The following is a 12972-nucleotide window of genomic DNA, read 5'->3' as shown; positions in this document are numbered from 1 at the left end:
CTACTGGGGAGGCTGAGGCAGGAGAATCCCTTGAACCCAGGAGGTGGAGGTTGCAGTGAGCCAAGATCGCGCCACTGCACTCCAGCCTGGGCCAACAGATTGAGACTCCATCTCAAAAAAAATAAATAAATAAAACATATTTCCAAACAAAAAATAAGCCCTCATCTAACTTGATTGTCCCCAATTTTGTTTTTAAAAGTCAACATATTTCTACTAAAGTCACCCAGACTATTTTCTCAAAAACCCACAAAATCCACAAGAGAGGGTAGCGTTAGAGTATTGTATTTAAAGGCCCCAAACTCAGAGTTGAAAGACCTAGGTTGTAGTACTAACTTTGCTTCTGATTTTGGTGCAACCTTGGGAAGATCCCTTTCCCTTTGAGTTACTTACACACACACACACACACACACACACACCCTTTGAGTTACTTACACACACACACACACACACACCCTTTGAGTTACTTACACACACACACACACACACACACAGAGCATATTTTGGAATGCCGGCCTCTGGATTCACAGTGCAGGTTTCCTGACTGGGGGACTTCCTACCATGGAGAAGCTGGCTCAAGGTCAGAAAGGACAGTGTAGGTTACTCTCACCTTCCTGCCAGAGCCAGCCATTTGTGATGCAGAGAGGTGCCTTCAGAAGGAACCAGGCTCTTAGGTTTAAATTTCTTTCAGCTGCTTTAAGGAGACCCAGAAGTTGCTTGAGAGAGAGCTATTTTTAGCAGCTCTGAGTACCCTAAGATGTCATCTGTCCAGGATGCAGGGAAACATTTCACTCTTTTCATTGGTTCTGAAAGCAATGTGGGTATTTGGAGCTTTTTCCCAAGCTCTTAATGATTTCAGGGATCTTATTTAAGAACTCTTTGGCCCCACAAGAGGTAAGAGCCAATCAAGACTTGGCTTTCAGAATCGAGGGACCTATTAATGGTAATCTGGCTTGAAAATAAATGAAGGGACGGATAAACAGGTTAACTAATACAGATAAAAATAAAATAACCTCCTCGTGAGAATCTGTTGACAAAACATTTTCCCCTATTGTCTCATTTGATTTCATTGCATCCCTATAAAGTACAAATACATTATTCCCATTTTACATATAACAAACATGGAGAAGGGTAGGGAAAAGGAATTTGTGCTTTCTGAACAGCTGCCCTGTTCCAAGCCCTGCACAAGTCATGTTACAAACATTCATTTTTACCTTAGTTTTGTGAGTTGGGGCTTCCTGCCTCCAACTTTGTTCAAACAGGTTAAATAAGTTGCCCAAAGTTATACAGCTAAAAACCAGTAGATTTGGGAGGGCAAGGCAGGAGGATCCCTTGAGGCCAAAGGTCAAGACCAGCCTGGGCAACATGATAAGACACTGTCTCTACACAAAATTAAATTTAAAAAAACAGGCAGGCTTGGTGGCATGCACCTGTAGTCTCAGTTACTTAGGAGGCTGAGACAGAAGGATCACTTGAGCCCAGGAGCCGGAGGCTGCATTGAGCTATCATTGCACCACTGCATTCCAGCCTGCGCAACAAAGTGAGACACTGTCTCCAAAAAAGGCAGTATAGCTGGGATTCAAACCCAACTTGTCTGACCCCACAACCTGTGCTCCTTCTATAGCACCACAGTGACCCAGAGACTTCAGGGATGGAGTGCCTCTGCATTGGTCCTATCTCTCAGAGGTTTTACAGACAGCTCTTTAGAGGCCAAAGATGGTGATATTGTCTCTGAACCTTCACTTCCTCTAACACATCTGCCATATGTGAAATCCCTCTGCAGTTCCTGGGAGAACTGAAATGTATTCTTATAACAGACAAGCAAAAAGCAGGAACTTGGGCTTGTTCACATCCGGCAGCTCTGGGTCAGCTGTCTGGAAGACACTATGGCATCCAGGGAGGGGCTCTCTGCATTGAATGGACTATCCCAGATGACAAGTCTGTCACCCTCTCTAGGGTAAAAGTGCTTTACATCTTTATTGACTGTTTTTGTGAAGCTGGGGGGAAACTGCTATTGCAAAACAAAGTCTGTTTATGTAACTGCAATGTATACAACTTTGCACAAATTCTTAGTGGTAATTTCAACTAACATTTCTATCCAACAGAGTTTCAGTTCCTGCATTCAGCTTATGGTAGGAAAGCTATTTTTCCTCATCTGTATTACAGCCTATGAATGTGTTCTCTTGTAACAATGGTAGATCCCCTCTCCTCTCCTCCCCAGATCCCATCCCCTAGGCTTGGGCTCCCCCCAGGTGGCTCAGCAGCAGTTCCTAAAGCATGCAGGAACATGTCTGATGGTGCAAAAATCATGGGTTGGAGACACACATGAACCGTCCCTAGGGCAGCAGCAAAGGATCATGGCACTAAAAGGCGTCTCTCACCCTAACCTGGCTGCCGAATTCAAACAAACAAATGAATAAAAATTCCAGGGCCTGTATGCAGCTCCTCAGTTGGCTTTGTGGCAGCCTCTGTGAAGGAGTACCTGGATTATACCTATTAGAACCCAAAAAACTAGTCTGCCCCAGGATCAGATTTTCCATCTCCATCGGCAGTCTGACATGTTTGAAGATCTGGTTGACTTTAGATACAATCTGTTCCCTTAGCCCAGAACTTGAGCTCTGGGCTCATTTTCCTAGAAGATGGTGAGAGGTTGGGGGGCAGCGTGCTAATAAATGAGGGACCAGAACTGGGTTCTCTGGACAGTGTGGACTCCAGGCCCAAGGCACCACGGGAACTTCTGGGCACCTGTGAGGGTCCCAGCAGTATAACTTGACTAGGTCCTTTTTGTCATAGACAGGAAGGGACCATGGGAGGGACTTGCAACTTTCACCACCCTCACCTGGGCTGCTCAGGAAAATGTTTTTGTAAAATCTCTGCACCCTTTCTCAACTTTTAACCTTGAATTATTTGGATGCTGGAAATTGAATTTGTGTGTCGCGCATCTGTCAGGAGATGAGCTGTGAAATTTCTCCTTGCCACTGCTGTGGGCTGTGTGATTTTGGGCAATTTACTACTGTCTCCAGGCCATAGATAAATTGTTTAATTTCACATGATCTCTGAGGTCCCTTTAAATGCTAATACACTGTCCTCTTATAATTTTATTACTTCAATTTTGTTAGTCGCAGACCTGTTTCTCATATAGTCATTTTTTGTTTGCCTCAAGATATATGAACCTGGACAGAAGGGTGCATAAAAAGTTAGAGAAGCTCTCATTCTTCCCCTTCCAGTTATAGCATCTGAAATAGATCTGCATAAAGAATATGGATGGAGCTCTTCACTTTATAAAATTCTGTGCCAGGCTCTAAGCTGGCCCTTTGAAAATACGAAGACTAGTAAGACAAGGGGCTTGTTCTCAAGGAGCTCACAGTTTAGTGGAGAGAAGACATGCCATCAAGTACAGGTGCTTCCAAGAATCACAGGGATTGGGATAGTCAGTTTATAAGGATCCATGAGAGAGCTGTTGTTAAGGGGTGGGGAGAAGGAAAGGCTTCGTAGTAGGTGTGAGTCTTCAGCTCATGATTGATGGATTAATTAATGTTACCAGACGGAGTTTGGGGAGATACATGCCAGAAGGGGTAGCAGTGTGGACAAAAACATGGAGATGTGAAGCTCCTTGGCATATTCTGGGAATGATAAGCAGTTTCTGTGGCTATAGTATGGGCTGGAGATTGAGAACAATGAGAGAGTCTAGAGAGGTCATTGGGACAAGATGATCATGGTGGGGCATTGAATGCTACACAGGAGTTCAAACTTTCGCTTAGAGTCAGTGGAGAACTATGGAATGTTTTCAAGAAAGGGGGTTTTATGATTAGGTTTAGGTCTTAGGTATATCACTCTGAATGCAGCTTGAAAATTGGAGGGAGCAGATTTAACATGAGGAAGCAGTTGCAGTAGTTCAGATGAGAGATGATGAGAGCTTCAATTAGAGCTGTAGCCTACAACTTTGGAGATGGAAGAGGGGACAGATACCAGAACTACAAACTATAAGACTGGGTGACACTTTATTTTTGACCCTCACATCAGTACTATGAAGCAATCAAGGAGTGATGATTATTGCCATTTTATGAGACAACAAAACTGAAGCTTAGAAAGTTTAAGTAACTTGCCCAAGGTCCCACAGCTAATAAGTGGCAGAGCCCAGGCTACAACTCAGATTTCCTGACTCAGTACATTGTTCAGGATGATGGTCCCTTGCTGCCTCGTCTCCTTGTAAGTGTGCTAAACAGATTGTTCAACTGTCAGAGGGTGTTGAGGGCCCCGTATCCAGGGAAGTGAACAACCCAGCACCTGGATGTGGGCAGCATGCTGTGACTGGGCCCATGGCCCTTCACTGCCAAGGGTTCTTTCTCTCTCTCTCTCTCATTTAATTGAGGGATAACACATAGATGGCAAAGTATATAAAGTACACTAATCTTAAGTGTACAGCTTAATAATGTCTTTACATATGTTTATGCCTATATTTAACTACCACTCAGTTCAAAATACAAAACATCTCTAGGAAGTGGTACTTTTCAAGCACCCAAAGGCAGGCATGCCATTCAGAGCAGCCTCCTCTGTGACCATGCCTCTAAAAGCTTCAGTTGGAATTGTCTTCATCCCACAACTGAGCTCTGCATCGCTCCCACCAATAGAATGGGTGACTTTAGAATCGTTATATGGAGTAGCTGGATCACATGGTACAGCTAACTAATGGGGAGGTCAAATTGACAGCTAATATTTGTTTTTTTGATGTGTTTTCACATTTATCTAGTTATGTAAATTATAAGGATTCAAATATACAGAGACGTACAGAAGACACTAATTCATTTTCTTTGTAAAGAAACCAGAAGAAAATAAAGAAAAATATTTTTATTCAGAAAAATATATAGTATAGTTCATGTCATCAGTTGGAAAAGACATAGTAACCAAAGGCACAGTCGCACTTGCTTCTTTCCTGGTTAACCTGGAACATTATTTTACTATGTATCATGCTGTCTTGTTCACTCCCTGGTTGGCGTGTGGCTGTGTTGCATCCCCAGCTAGACCATAAGTACCTTGTGTGCGGTGACTGTGACCCACGTGTGTTCCCTTCCACCGTGGTGCTCCCCTCAGTGCTGAGTGCAGTGTAGGCCTCAGTCACTCTTTGGATAAAAGAGTGATTTACTCTTTCGTAAAGAATAAGTTAGTTTGATTTACTAACTTTAATGGTCACACAGTCCTTCAGGCTAATGTCAGACTTTTGGCTTATGATGAAAATTATGGTAAAGTATATACCACTTGGAGGAAAAAATTTGAATGGAAGAGAACCTCCAAATTCTCTAAATTCCTACAGCCAAATTCAGGCCTCCTGCCCCCTGATGGCATTCCTGTGGGGTCTTGAGGGCATGGGTTTGCTCTATCTGACTTTTCAGAGCTACATGTTTTACTTTTTAGAGAATTGTTTTGGGTGGCCACTGCTTTCCAGCCACATGTGTGGCGGAGTCTAAATTTGGAGACATGTTGATAAGATTTGTTAACACTAATTGGATTCTTTATCCCTTTCCTGTTTCTCACCCCCTAAAGAAAAGAAACGCAAAATGATTGTTTAAAACAGACTCTCCTCCTCCTGCATTGTCTACAGAGCCATGTCTTCATGTCCAGGAAAGGCCCTGGGCTCTACATGGAGTACTGCTGGGTCTCCATTTCTCTTATCAGAATTCTCCTTTTAGTGTGACTTTCCTGCCCATGATTTCCTTCTCATTTCTCAGCATCTGCTGTATATATCGCGGGCCATTAATGCAAACGCAGAGTCAGCCTACAGTAGCCATAATTCTAGCCTTGGTTCGACAAAAACAGCACAGTCCCTGACCTTCTCTGGCCCCAGTACTTCCGGGATCGAAGGAACCAGAGGCATTACCTGTTACCTGAATGGGCACAGGGGGTTCGGGATCTCTCTAGAGGTAGAATGTCCTTGTCCTGGTGGAATTAGAGAGTGTATAGGCATACTTTATTCTCATAAAACCCTGTCTTAGCCTTTTATTTAAATGTTTTAAGTATTGCCAATGCAGCCCCACGTTCTGCTAATATACTATATAACACCCCATATCCATTACCCGCCCCCACCCAGGACTTTATTTGAGTGGAAAAGATGTTGCTAAAATTCTTCATTTTACCATAAACAGTAATTTGAGTCAAGAATGTTTCCTCTCTAGTGTTTGAAATTATAACAAGGAAAATGTCTAAAAAGTTAGGCAAGTCCCACTTCAGAACTCTGTTTCTCTTCTCCTTCCCCTCAGGACACCATGAAGGTAAGTTTTTTGAGTCACTCCCCATTTCTAAAACATATGAAGTATCATCCTTCAGATGTCTGGAGCTGAGCTTTGAGTCAGCCTGGGAAGTCTCTGCAGATCTTAAACTGGGCCTCATCTATATTTCATACCTACCCCAAATTTCATATGTGCTTTCTTAATGGCCCAAAGGACCACCTCTAATTCATGAGGAAATATCCCAGGTGGGGCACCCAGTAACACCTCAGTAGGAGATATTCAGGGGTATGCAAGAAGTATGTCTGTCTGGCCTCAGCTGGGTGTACAGGAGAAGGAGTTATTAGCAAGGAGTGCCCCACTGGCTAACTAGGTTCAGTGCAGCACGGTGCCCAGTGCCTTTTAAGCTACCATGGCCACAGCTCAGTCCCTTCAGAAGAGATGGTAGTCCAGCAAGGTTCATGTAATGTGGTCATTATTTGTGGGCCTGTCTTTCAAAGCAGCTTATAAATACACCTCCAGATGATATTTCAGACAACAAAGAGTGCTCAGTTGATCTGGTGAACACACAAAGGCTCCCAAGTTGCTACACATTAATGAGAAAGTGGCTGAGGAATATACCAGAGCCCTAGGCCACAGTGTCAGGTAGTAGGAGGAGATGGTTGTTCATGGGCATCTTTGTGGTTTTAGTAGGAGGTAGAAAGTCCTGACTCTTTTAGTATAAGTTCAGATTTCCTTGATTTCAAATCATTTGGAAACATACTTCAGCACTCCTCCTAACCCACTCAGCCATCTCAGAAAGGCTGACCATCCCATGTGTCTGAACAGGCCCCTTGGGTTGTATGTTTCTGTCCAGCACAAGACCCTTGCTTTGTGTCTGTGATTGGTGGTGGCCACTTCTTATTTCTGCCTAATGCCATTCTTGTGTCTTCCCTTAAGCAACTCTGCTGATGAAACAGGCCTGGCCACAGAACTCGTCTTCCTGTGGCACTGAAGGCACCTTCCACCTCCCAGTGGACACCGGGACCGAGAACCGAACTTACCAAGCATCCTCTGCGGCTTTCAGTAAATACAGCCTGTCTCCTTTCCTTGTTCCCCTTGGTTGGGACTGATTTGTTTCTTAGGAAGAAAGGAAAGGGAGCTTTTTAAAATGACATTTATGAGATAAATACTGTTTTAAGAGGTTCTTTTACCCAGGCAAAAAACTGGCCCTCCTTATTCAGGAAAGGTCATCCTCTTTGATCATGGGCTCAGCTTTGGGGAGACACAAAGCACTGAGGGAGGGAGAAGGAAATACTCATCTGGCCAACAAGTTGATTGGGGAAGGACTGTTACTGCATTTTAGGGGCAAAGGACAGAGGGCACATTTTGAAGGTCTGTGGGTCTTTGGACAGAGAGGGCTCCCCCCTCTAGCACAGGGCTTCTTAATCTCAGCACTTATTGACATCTAGGCCAAATAATTCTTTGTTATGGGGGCGCTGTCCTGTGCATTATAGGATGTTTAACAGCATCCCTGGCCTCTACCCTATATGCGAGTAGGAAAGCCTCATTGTGACAACCAAAAATGTTTCTAAACATTGCTAAATGTCCCTTATGGGGCAAAATTGCCCTCTGTATGAGAAACACTGCCCTAGTGGAAGCTGCACTGTGGGACCAAGGTGTGTATGAGGAGTCTTCAGGGAGGCCAGAAACCAGCTAGCCAGTCAGACTGGTCATATTCATCCTGAGGCTCAGTAGGGTAACTGATGTTGTCACCTTCACATCTAATTTTTAACACAAAGTGGTTCCACTGGGGAAATGAGGACCGATGTTTAGAAATTACTGAGTGGTGGCCGGGCGCGGTGGCTCACGCCTGTAATCCCAGCACTTTGGGAGGCCGAGGCGGGCGGATCACGAGGTCAGGAGATTGAGACCATCCTGGCTAACACGGTGAAACCCCGTCTCCACTAAAAATACAAAAAAAATTAGCCAGGCATGGTGGTGGGCGCCTGTAGTCCCAGCTACTCAGGAGGCTGAGGCGGGAGAATGGCATGAACCTGGGAGGCGGAGCTTGCATTGAGCCGAGATCGCGCCACTGCACTCCAGCCTGGGTGACAGAACAAGACTCCATCTCAAAAAAAAAAAAAAAAAAAATTACTGAGTGGCATTTTGACTCCATATAAGGAAGAACTTTGTGTCTTGTTGGAGCTGTTCAATAGAGGAATGACTGACTTTGGATGTGGTGAGAACTTATCTCTTAAGTTGTGAGGGCTGCATAAGCCCTCACAGGGATATTTCAGACAAGGCCTGATAGTGTGTGGTTCCACAAATTATTAATCTACTAAGTAAGTGTAGAAGAATTCATTGTATTTTTTTCTTTTCTTTAAAACATCTGTGTTAGTCTGTTCTTGTGTTGTTATAAAGAAATACCTGAGGCTGGGTAATTCATAAAGAAAAGAGGTTTAATTGGCTTACAGTTCTGCAGGCTGCACAAGCATGGTACCAACCCCTGCTTAGCTTCTGGTGAGGGCCTTAGGAAGCTTACAGTCATGGCGGAAGGCAAAAGAGGAAGCCAGCATATCACATGGTGAGAGAGGGAGCAAGGGGCTGGGAAGGTGCCACACTCTAAATAATCAGAGCTCACTCATCAGCAAGGGGATGGTGCTAAGCCATCATGAGGGATCTACCTCTATGATCCAGTACCTCCCAGCAGGCCCCATTTCCAACACTGGAGGTTACATTTCAGCATGACATTTGGAGGAAACAAACATCTAAACCATATCAACATCCAATGTCATTTTCTCAAGTTTTCATTGCCCCTAGATGTCAACATCAGTTTATATTTATACAACATAACTCACCTTTTGTAAAATATAGTTTCATAATCACCCTCTCATTTAATCTACACTACACTCAGTCTACTAAGTTATTTAGGTGGATTTTCATCCCAGTTTGAAAGATGAGGCTCAGAAAGGTAATAGGTCCAACGCCACCCAGCTAGTAAGCAGCACAACCGGAAAAAGGTATCGCCCAGGTTAAGATTCAATTACTGACTTTTCTCATGAGATTGATTTTCCTCTTTAAGAGAGGTATGTCAGGCCAGGCGCGGTGGCTCACGCCTGTAATCCGAGCACTTTGGGAGGCCGAGGTGGGTGGATCACGAGGTCAGAAGATCGAGACCATCCTGGCCAACATGGTGAAACCCCGTCTCTACTAAAAATATAAAAAATTAGCCAGCCATGATGGCGGGCTCCTGTAGTCCCAGCTACTCGGGAGGCTGAAACAGGAGAATGGTGTGAACCCAGGAGACAGAGCTTGCAGTGAGCCGAGATCATGCCATTGCACTACAGCCTGGGCAACAGAGCGAGACTCTGTCTCAAAAAAAAAAAAAAAAAAGAGAGGTATGTCAGCCATAAGGAGTTTCTCCAGATACCTCAGGTAGAATGAATGAACATACATAAGATTATATATATATATAAAAATAGGGATATACATATTCTCTCTTACATCTAAACATCTGGATATAGACTCATATAGGCACACCTACTGTAGTGTAGCAGAAAGCAGCCTGGAGTGGAAGCTGCATTGAATTCTAGACTGGGTTCTGTGTAACCTTGGATAATTGATGTCTATGCATTGGACCTTGATTTTTCAAACTGCAAAATGAGGGAACTGAACTAAATCATCTCCAAGGTTCTTTCTTGCAATTAGACTCCTTATCTCTTAGCAAGATGATGCGTACTCAGCGTCTTCCACCCCAACAGGGACCACCTCTCTAGCTGCCCTTAACAGTAGCTGGCCAACAAACCATCTCCGAAAATGGAGTACTTATTCCCTTCAGAGGCAACCCTTTCCACAGTTAGAAAGTCTGAGTAACAGAAGGCCTTGCCTTCTACTATGTTGAAATCTTCCTGAAATCCCATTAAGTGTCCAGCAGCCACATCCCACTGTTCCGTCCCAGACAGGCTATCACAGTCCCTGAAAAAGACCAAAATGTACCCACCCCCACCTTTTTTTTGAGACAAGGTCTTGTTCTGTCACTCAGGCTGGAGTCCAGTGGCACAATCACGTCACACTGCAGTCTCAAGCTCCTAGGCTCAAGCAGTCCTCCCTCCGCAGCCTCCCATGTAGCTGGGACCACAGGCATGCAAAACCATGCCCAGCTAATTTTTTTTAGTTTTTGTAGAGATGGGGTTTTCCCACATTGCCTAGGCTGGTCTCGAACTCCTGGGCTCAAGCTGTCTGCCCACCAGCTACCATGCCTGGCCTACCTCTCTTTCAAGCAAGTAATGTATAAACCTGTGCCATTTTTTAATGCAGTTGGGGTTGACTGGCCCTACCATACTCAAAAAGATTCCTCCCAGCATTCAGATTTTGTAGCTTCTAGTACCACAGAAAATTCAGGGCACTTTGACAAATTCAGTTCAATTTCACTGATACTTGCTAAGCCTGTTTGTAATTAGGTCTCCTACTTATTCATCACTGTCTTACTTGGCTACCAACAAGGAGTCTTAGGGGTCAAAGCAAGATTCAGACATAGAGCTTTATTTTGTCCAGACATATAAATCTGATGATCAATAAACCAATTAGTCTAAAAGGCATCCGTGATGCAAGGATCAATGCCTTTGAAGGTGGTAGGGCTTCTACAACTGAAAAAGATTTATGACAGTGAAAAAGGATTGCAGAAAGGGCTGAAAAGGTTTTATCTTGTTAATGTACATACTCTTTTTATTATCCCATTTGATTCTAAAATTATGGTTAGGAACCTAAGAGAAAGAATAGGACATCATAAACAAAGCCTCTTTTATAAGGCAGAGCTGGGACTTCCAGTGATCGAATTCCTTTTTTCTTTCATGATATTGCCTTTAGTGAAATGGGGACAACAAAGGCCAGTATATTAAATGCCCAAGATTGGACTACAGAGACTTTAACTCAGCAAGAGCTCTGCCTAGGGCAGGGTGAGCCCTGAACTTTGGGCCTAGCTCTGTAGTGATGTGCTGTACAATTTGGGGAAAATCTGTCTTTCTGGGCTCCAGGTTCTTTCTCGGAAAAGGAGGAGGTTGAATGTAAACCTCTAATATCCTTCAGGCACAACATTCCAAAGTCTTAATTCTGTGACCTTCAGACTTAGAATTCCTTTCAGGATAGCCAGGCCTCCAGTGAGTGAACTGAGTCTAAGTTCATTTGGGCAAAATCTATGAGACTTTTTTGCAACAAGCCCAACAGCTTCTTTTACTTTAGATGCATAAAGTAATAAACCCTGATTTTTGTGTTACCCAAGCTCAGGCTATATAGCTCCAGGGGAATTTTCAGTGTTCCTCAAGCGTATTGACAGGACCACCAGTAAATTATGGAAAGTCCTCTGCAATGATTTCCTCATGAAAGTCTTCTGAAATACTCAGAGACTTAGAATGTCAGCACTAGAAAGGTTCTCTGATACTGTCTAGTCCAAATGAGGATATTCCCTGAGAGAGGAATTGACCTGACTTACTGACAGAACCTAGGAGGAGGGCCCCCAGGCAGTTTCTCCAGCCTCATGAAGATCCTCCTGACAAACAGTAACCTTGAGAACCACTGTGGTTAGAGGAAGTAGCACAGAGTCTTAGATCCCCACTAACAGCTCTCTCTTTCAGCAACTACTCATTATCTCATCTGTGAAATGTTTATGTTGGTCTTAACGATCTCTGAGTCTTCTAACTCTGCAGTTCTGCTTCTCCTATCTCAGACTGTCTGGACAAACAAGCAAGGTCTTCTTCTGCAGCATCATCTCTTTGGCTGCCAAGGGTGTTTTGGCTACTGATTTGTATTCTGAGTATGTGTGTGTCTCATTTCATAACATAAAGAAAGGAAAACATTCTCAGACAAGGTTATTCTTAGATGTGGGAACCAAATTCTACTGCAGTCTCTTGGAGCTTTTTGATTTTCCTCAGAGGGATAGTCTCACCACTTTGTAATATGGCTGTCCTTGTGGCATAGAGTGGGTAATCCAGCTTCCCCAGGGAAGAGAAAAATTCCAGAGCACATTCTCCAGGAGCATAAAGGAAAGTCATCAGCATCGTTGGCCTGTTAACTTTAAAGAATCATAAAATTGTGGCATTTTAAGCCATAACACTTTAGAATCTTAGAATCCTGGAGTCTGTGTTCCAAGCTGGGACAGACCATAGTAGTCATAGTTTAGCTTTAGTCTCTCAGACCAGGCTCTGCCTGCATACCATTAGGACAGAAGCTTACTGTCTCTATAAAGTGAGAGAGAAAATAATAATAGCTGATCTTTATAAAGTGCTTCTAATATGTCAGGTACTGTTCTAAGTGCTTTTTACTTAACAGTTAATGTATTTATCACAGTGAAGTAGGTACCATTACTGTTCCCATATCACACACGAGGAGACTGATGTATCCTATAGCTATTAAGTCTCAGAGCTGGGTTTGGACCCAGGCAGTCAGTCTGTCTCCAGACTGCTCATAACCATGGCTCTGTGCTACAGAGCTTTCAGAAACGGGCACCTTCTGATTCAGGGGTGTCCTACTCTCCTGCATAGTAAAGGGATGCTTTCAGCTCTGCTAGGTTTCTCTACACCTTGATATATTCCTTTAAATCAGGGGTCAGTAAACATTCCTGTAAAGGGCCAAATATTTAGGCTTTTAAAAAGGCCATATGCTCTCTGTCAGTAACTACCATTGTAGCAGGAAAGTAGCCTTAGTCAATATGTAAATGAATGGATGTGGATGTGTTACAATATAACTTTGTTTACCAAAACTAGCTTCAATTACAAAA

At 43.6% G+C, this 12972-nt stretch overlaps 1 protein-coding gene across 10 annotated transcripts in view; it reads left to right on the top strand.

Moving 5' to 3' along the window:
- Positions 1-12972, top strand: part of FAM168A (family with sequence similarity 168 member A) — a 201808-nt gene that overhangs the window by 175451 nt on the left and 13385 nt on the right. For 5 of the 10 annotated variants that reach the window (XM_054524797.2, XM_002822213.6, XM_054524795.2 and 2 more), the window contains 2 exons: positions 2103-2129; positions 7158-7283. In XM_054524797.2, coding sequence (XP_054380772.1) covers positions 2103-2129; positions 7158-7283 — 153 coding nt within the window. The remainder of the gene's footprint in view (positions 1-2102; positions 2130-7157; positions 7284-12972) is intronic. The other 5 variants (XM_054524799.2, XM_054524798.2, XM_063728202.1 and 2 more) reach the window with 1 other exon arrangement.

The sequence above is a fragment of the Pongo abelii genome, chromosome 9 (genome assembly GCF_028885655.2).
Source record: "Pongo abelii isolate AG06213 chromosome 9, NHGRI_mPonAbe1-v2.0_pri, whole genome shotgun sequence".
In the NCBI taxonomy this organism is placed as follows: domain Eukaryota; kingdom Metazoa; phylum Chordata; class Mammalia; order Primates; family Hominidae; genus Pongo; species Pongo abelii.
This window is presented reverse-complemented; position numbering and strand designations above follow the sequence as displayed.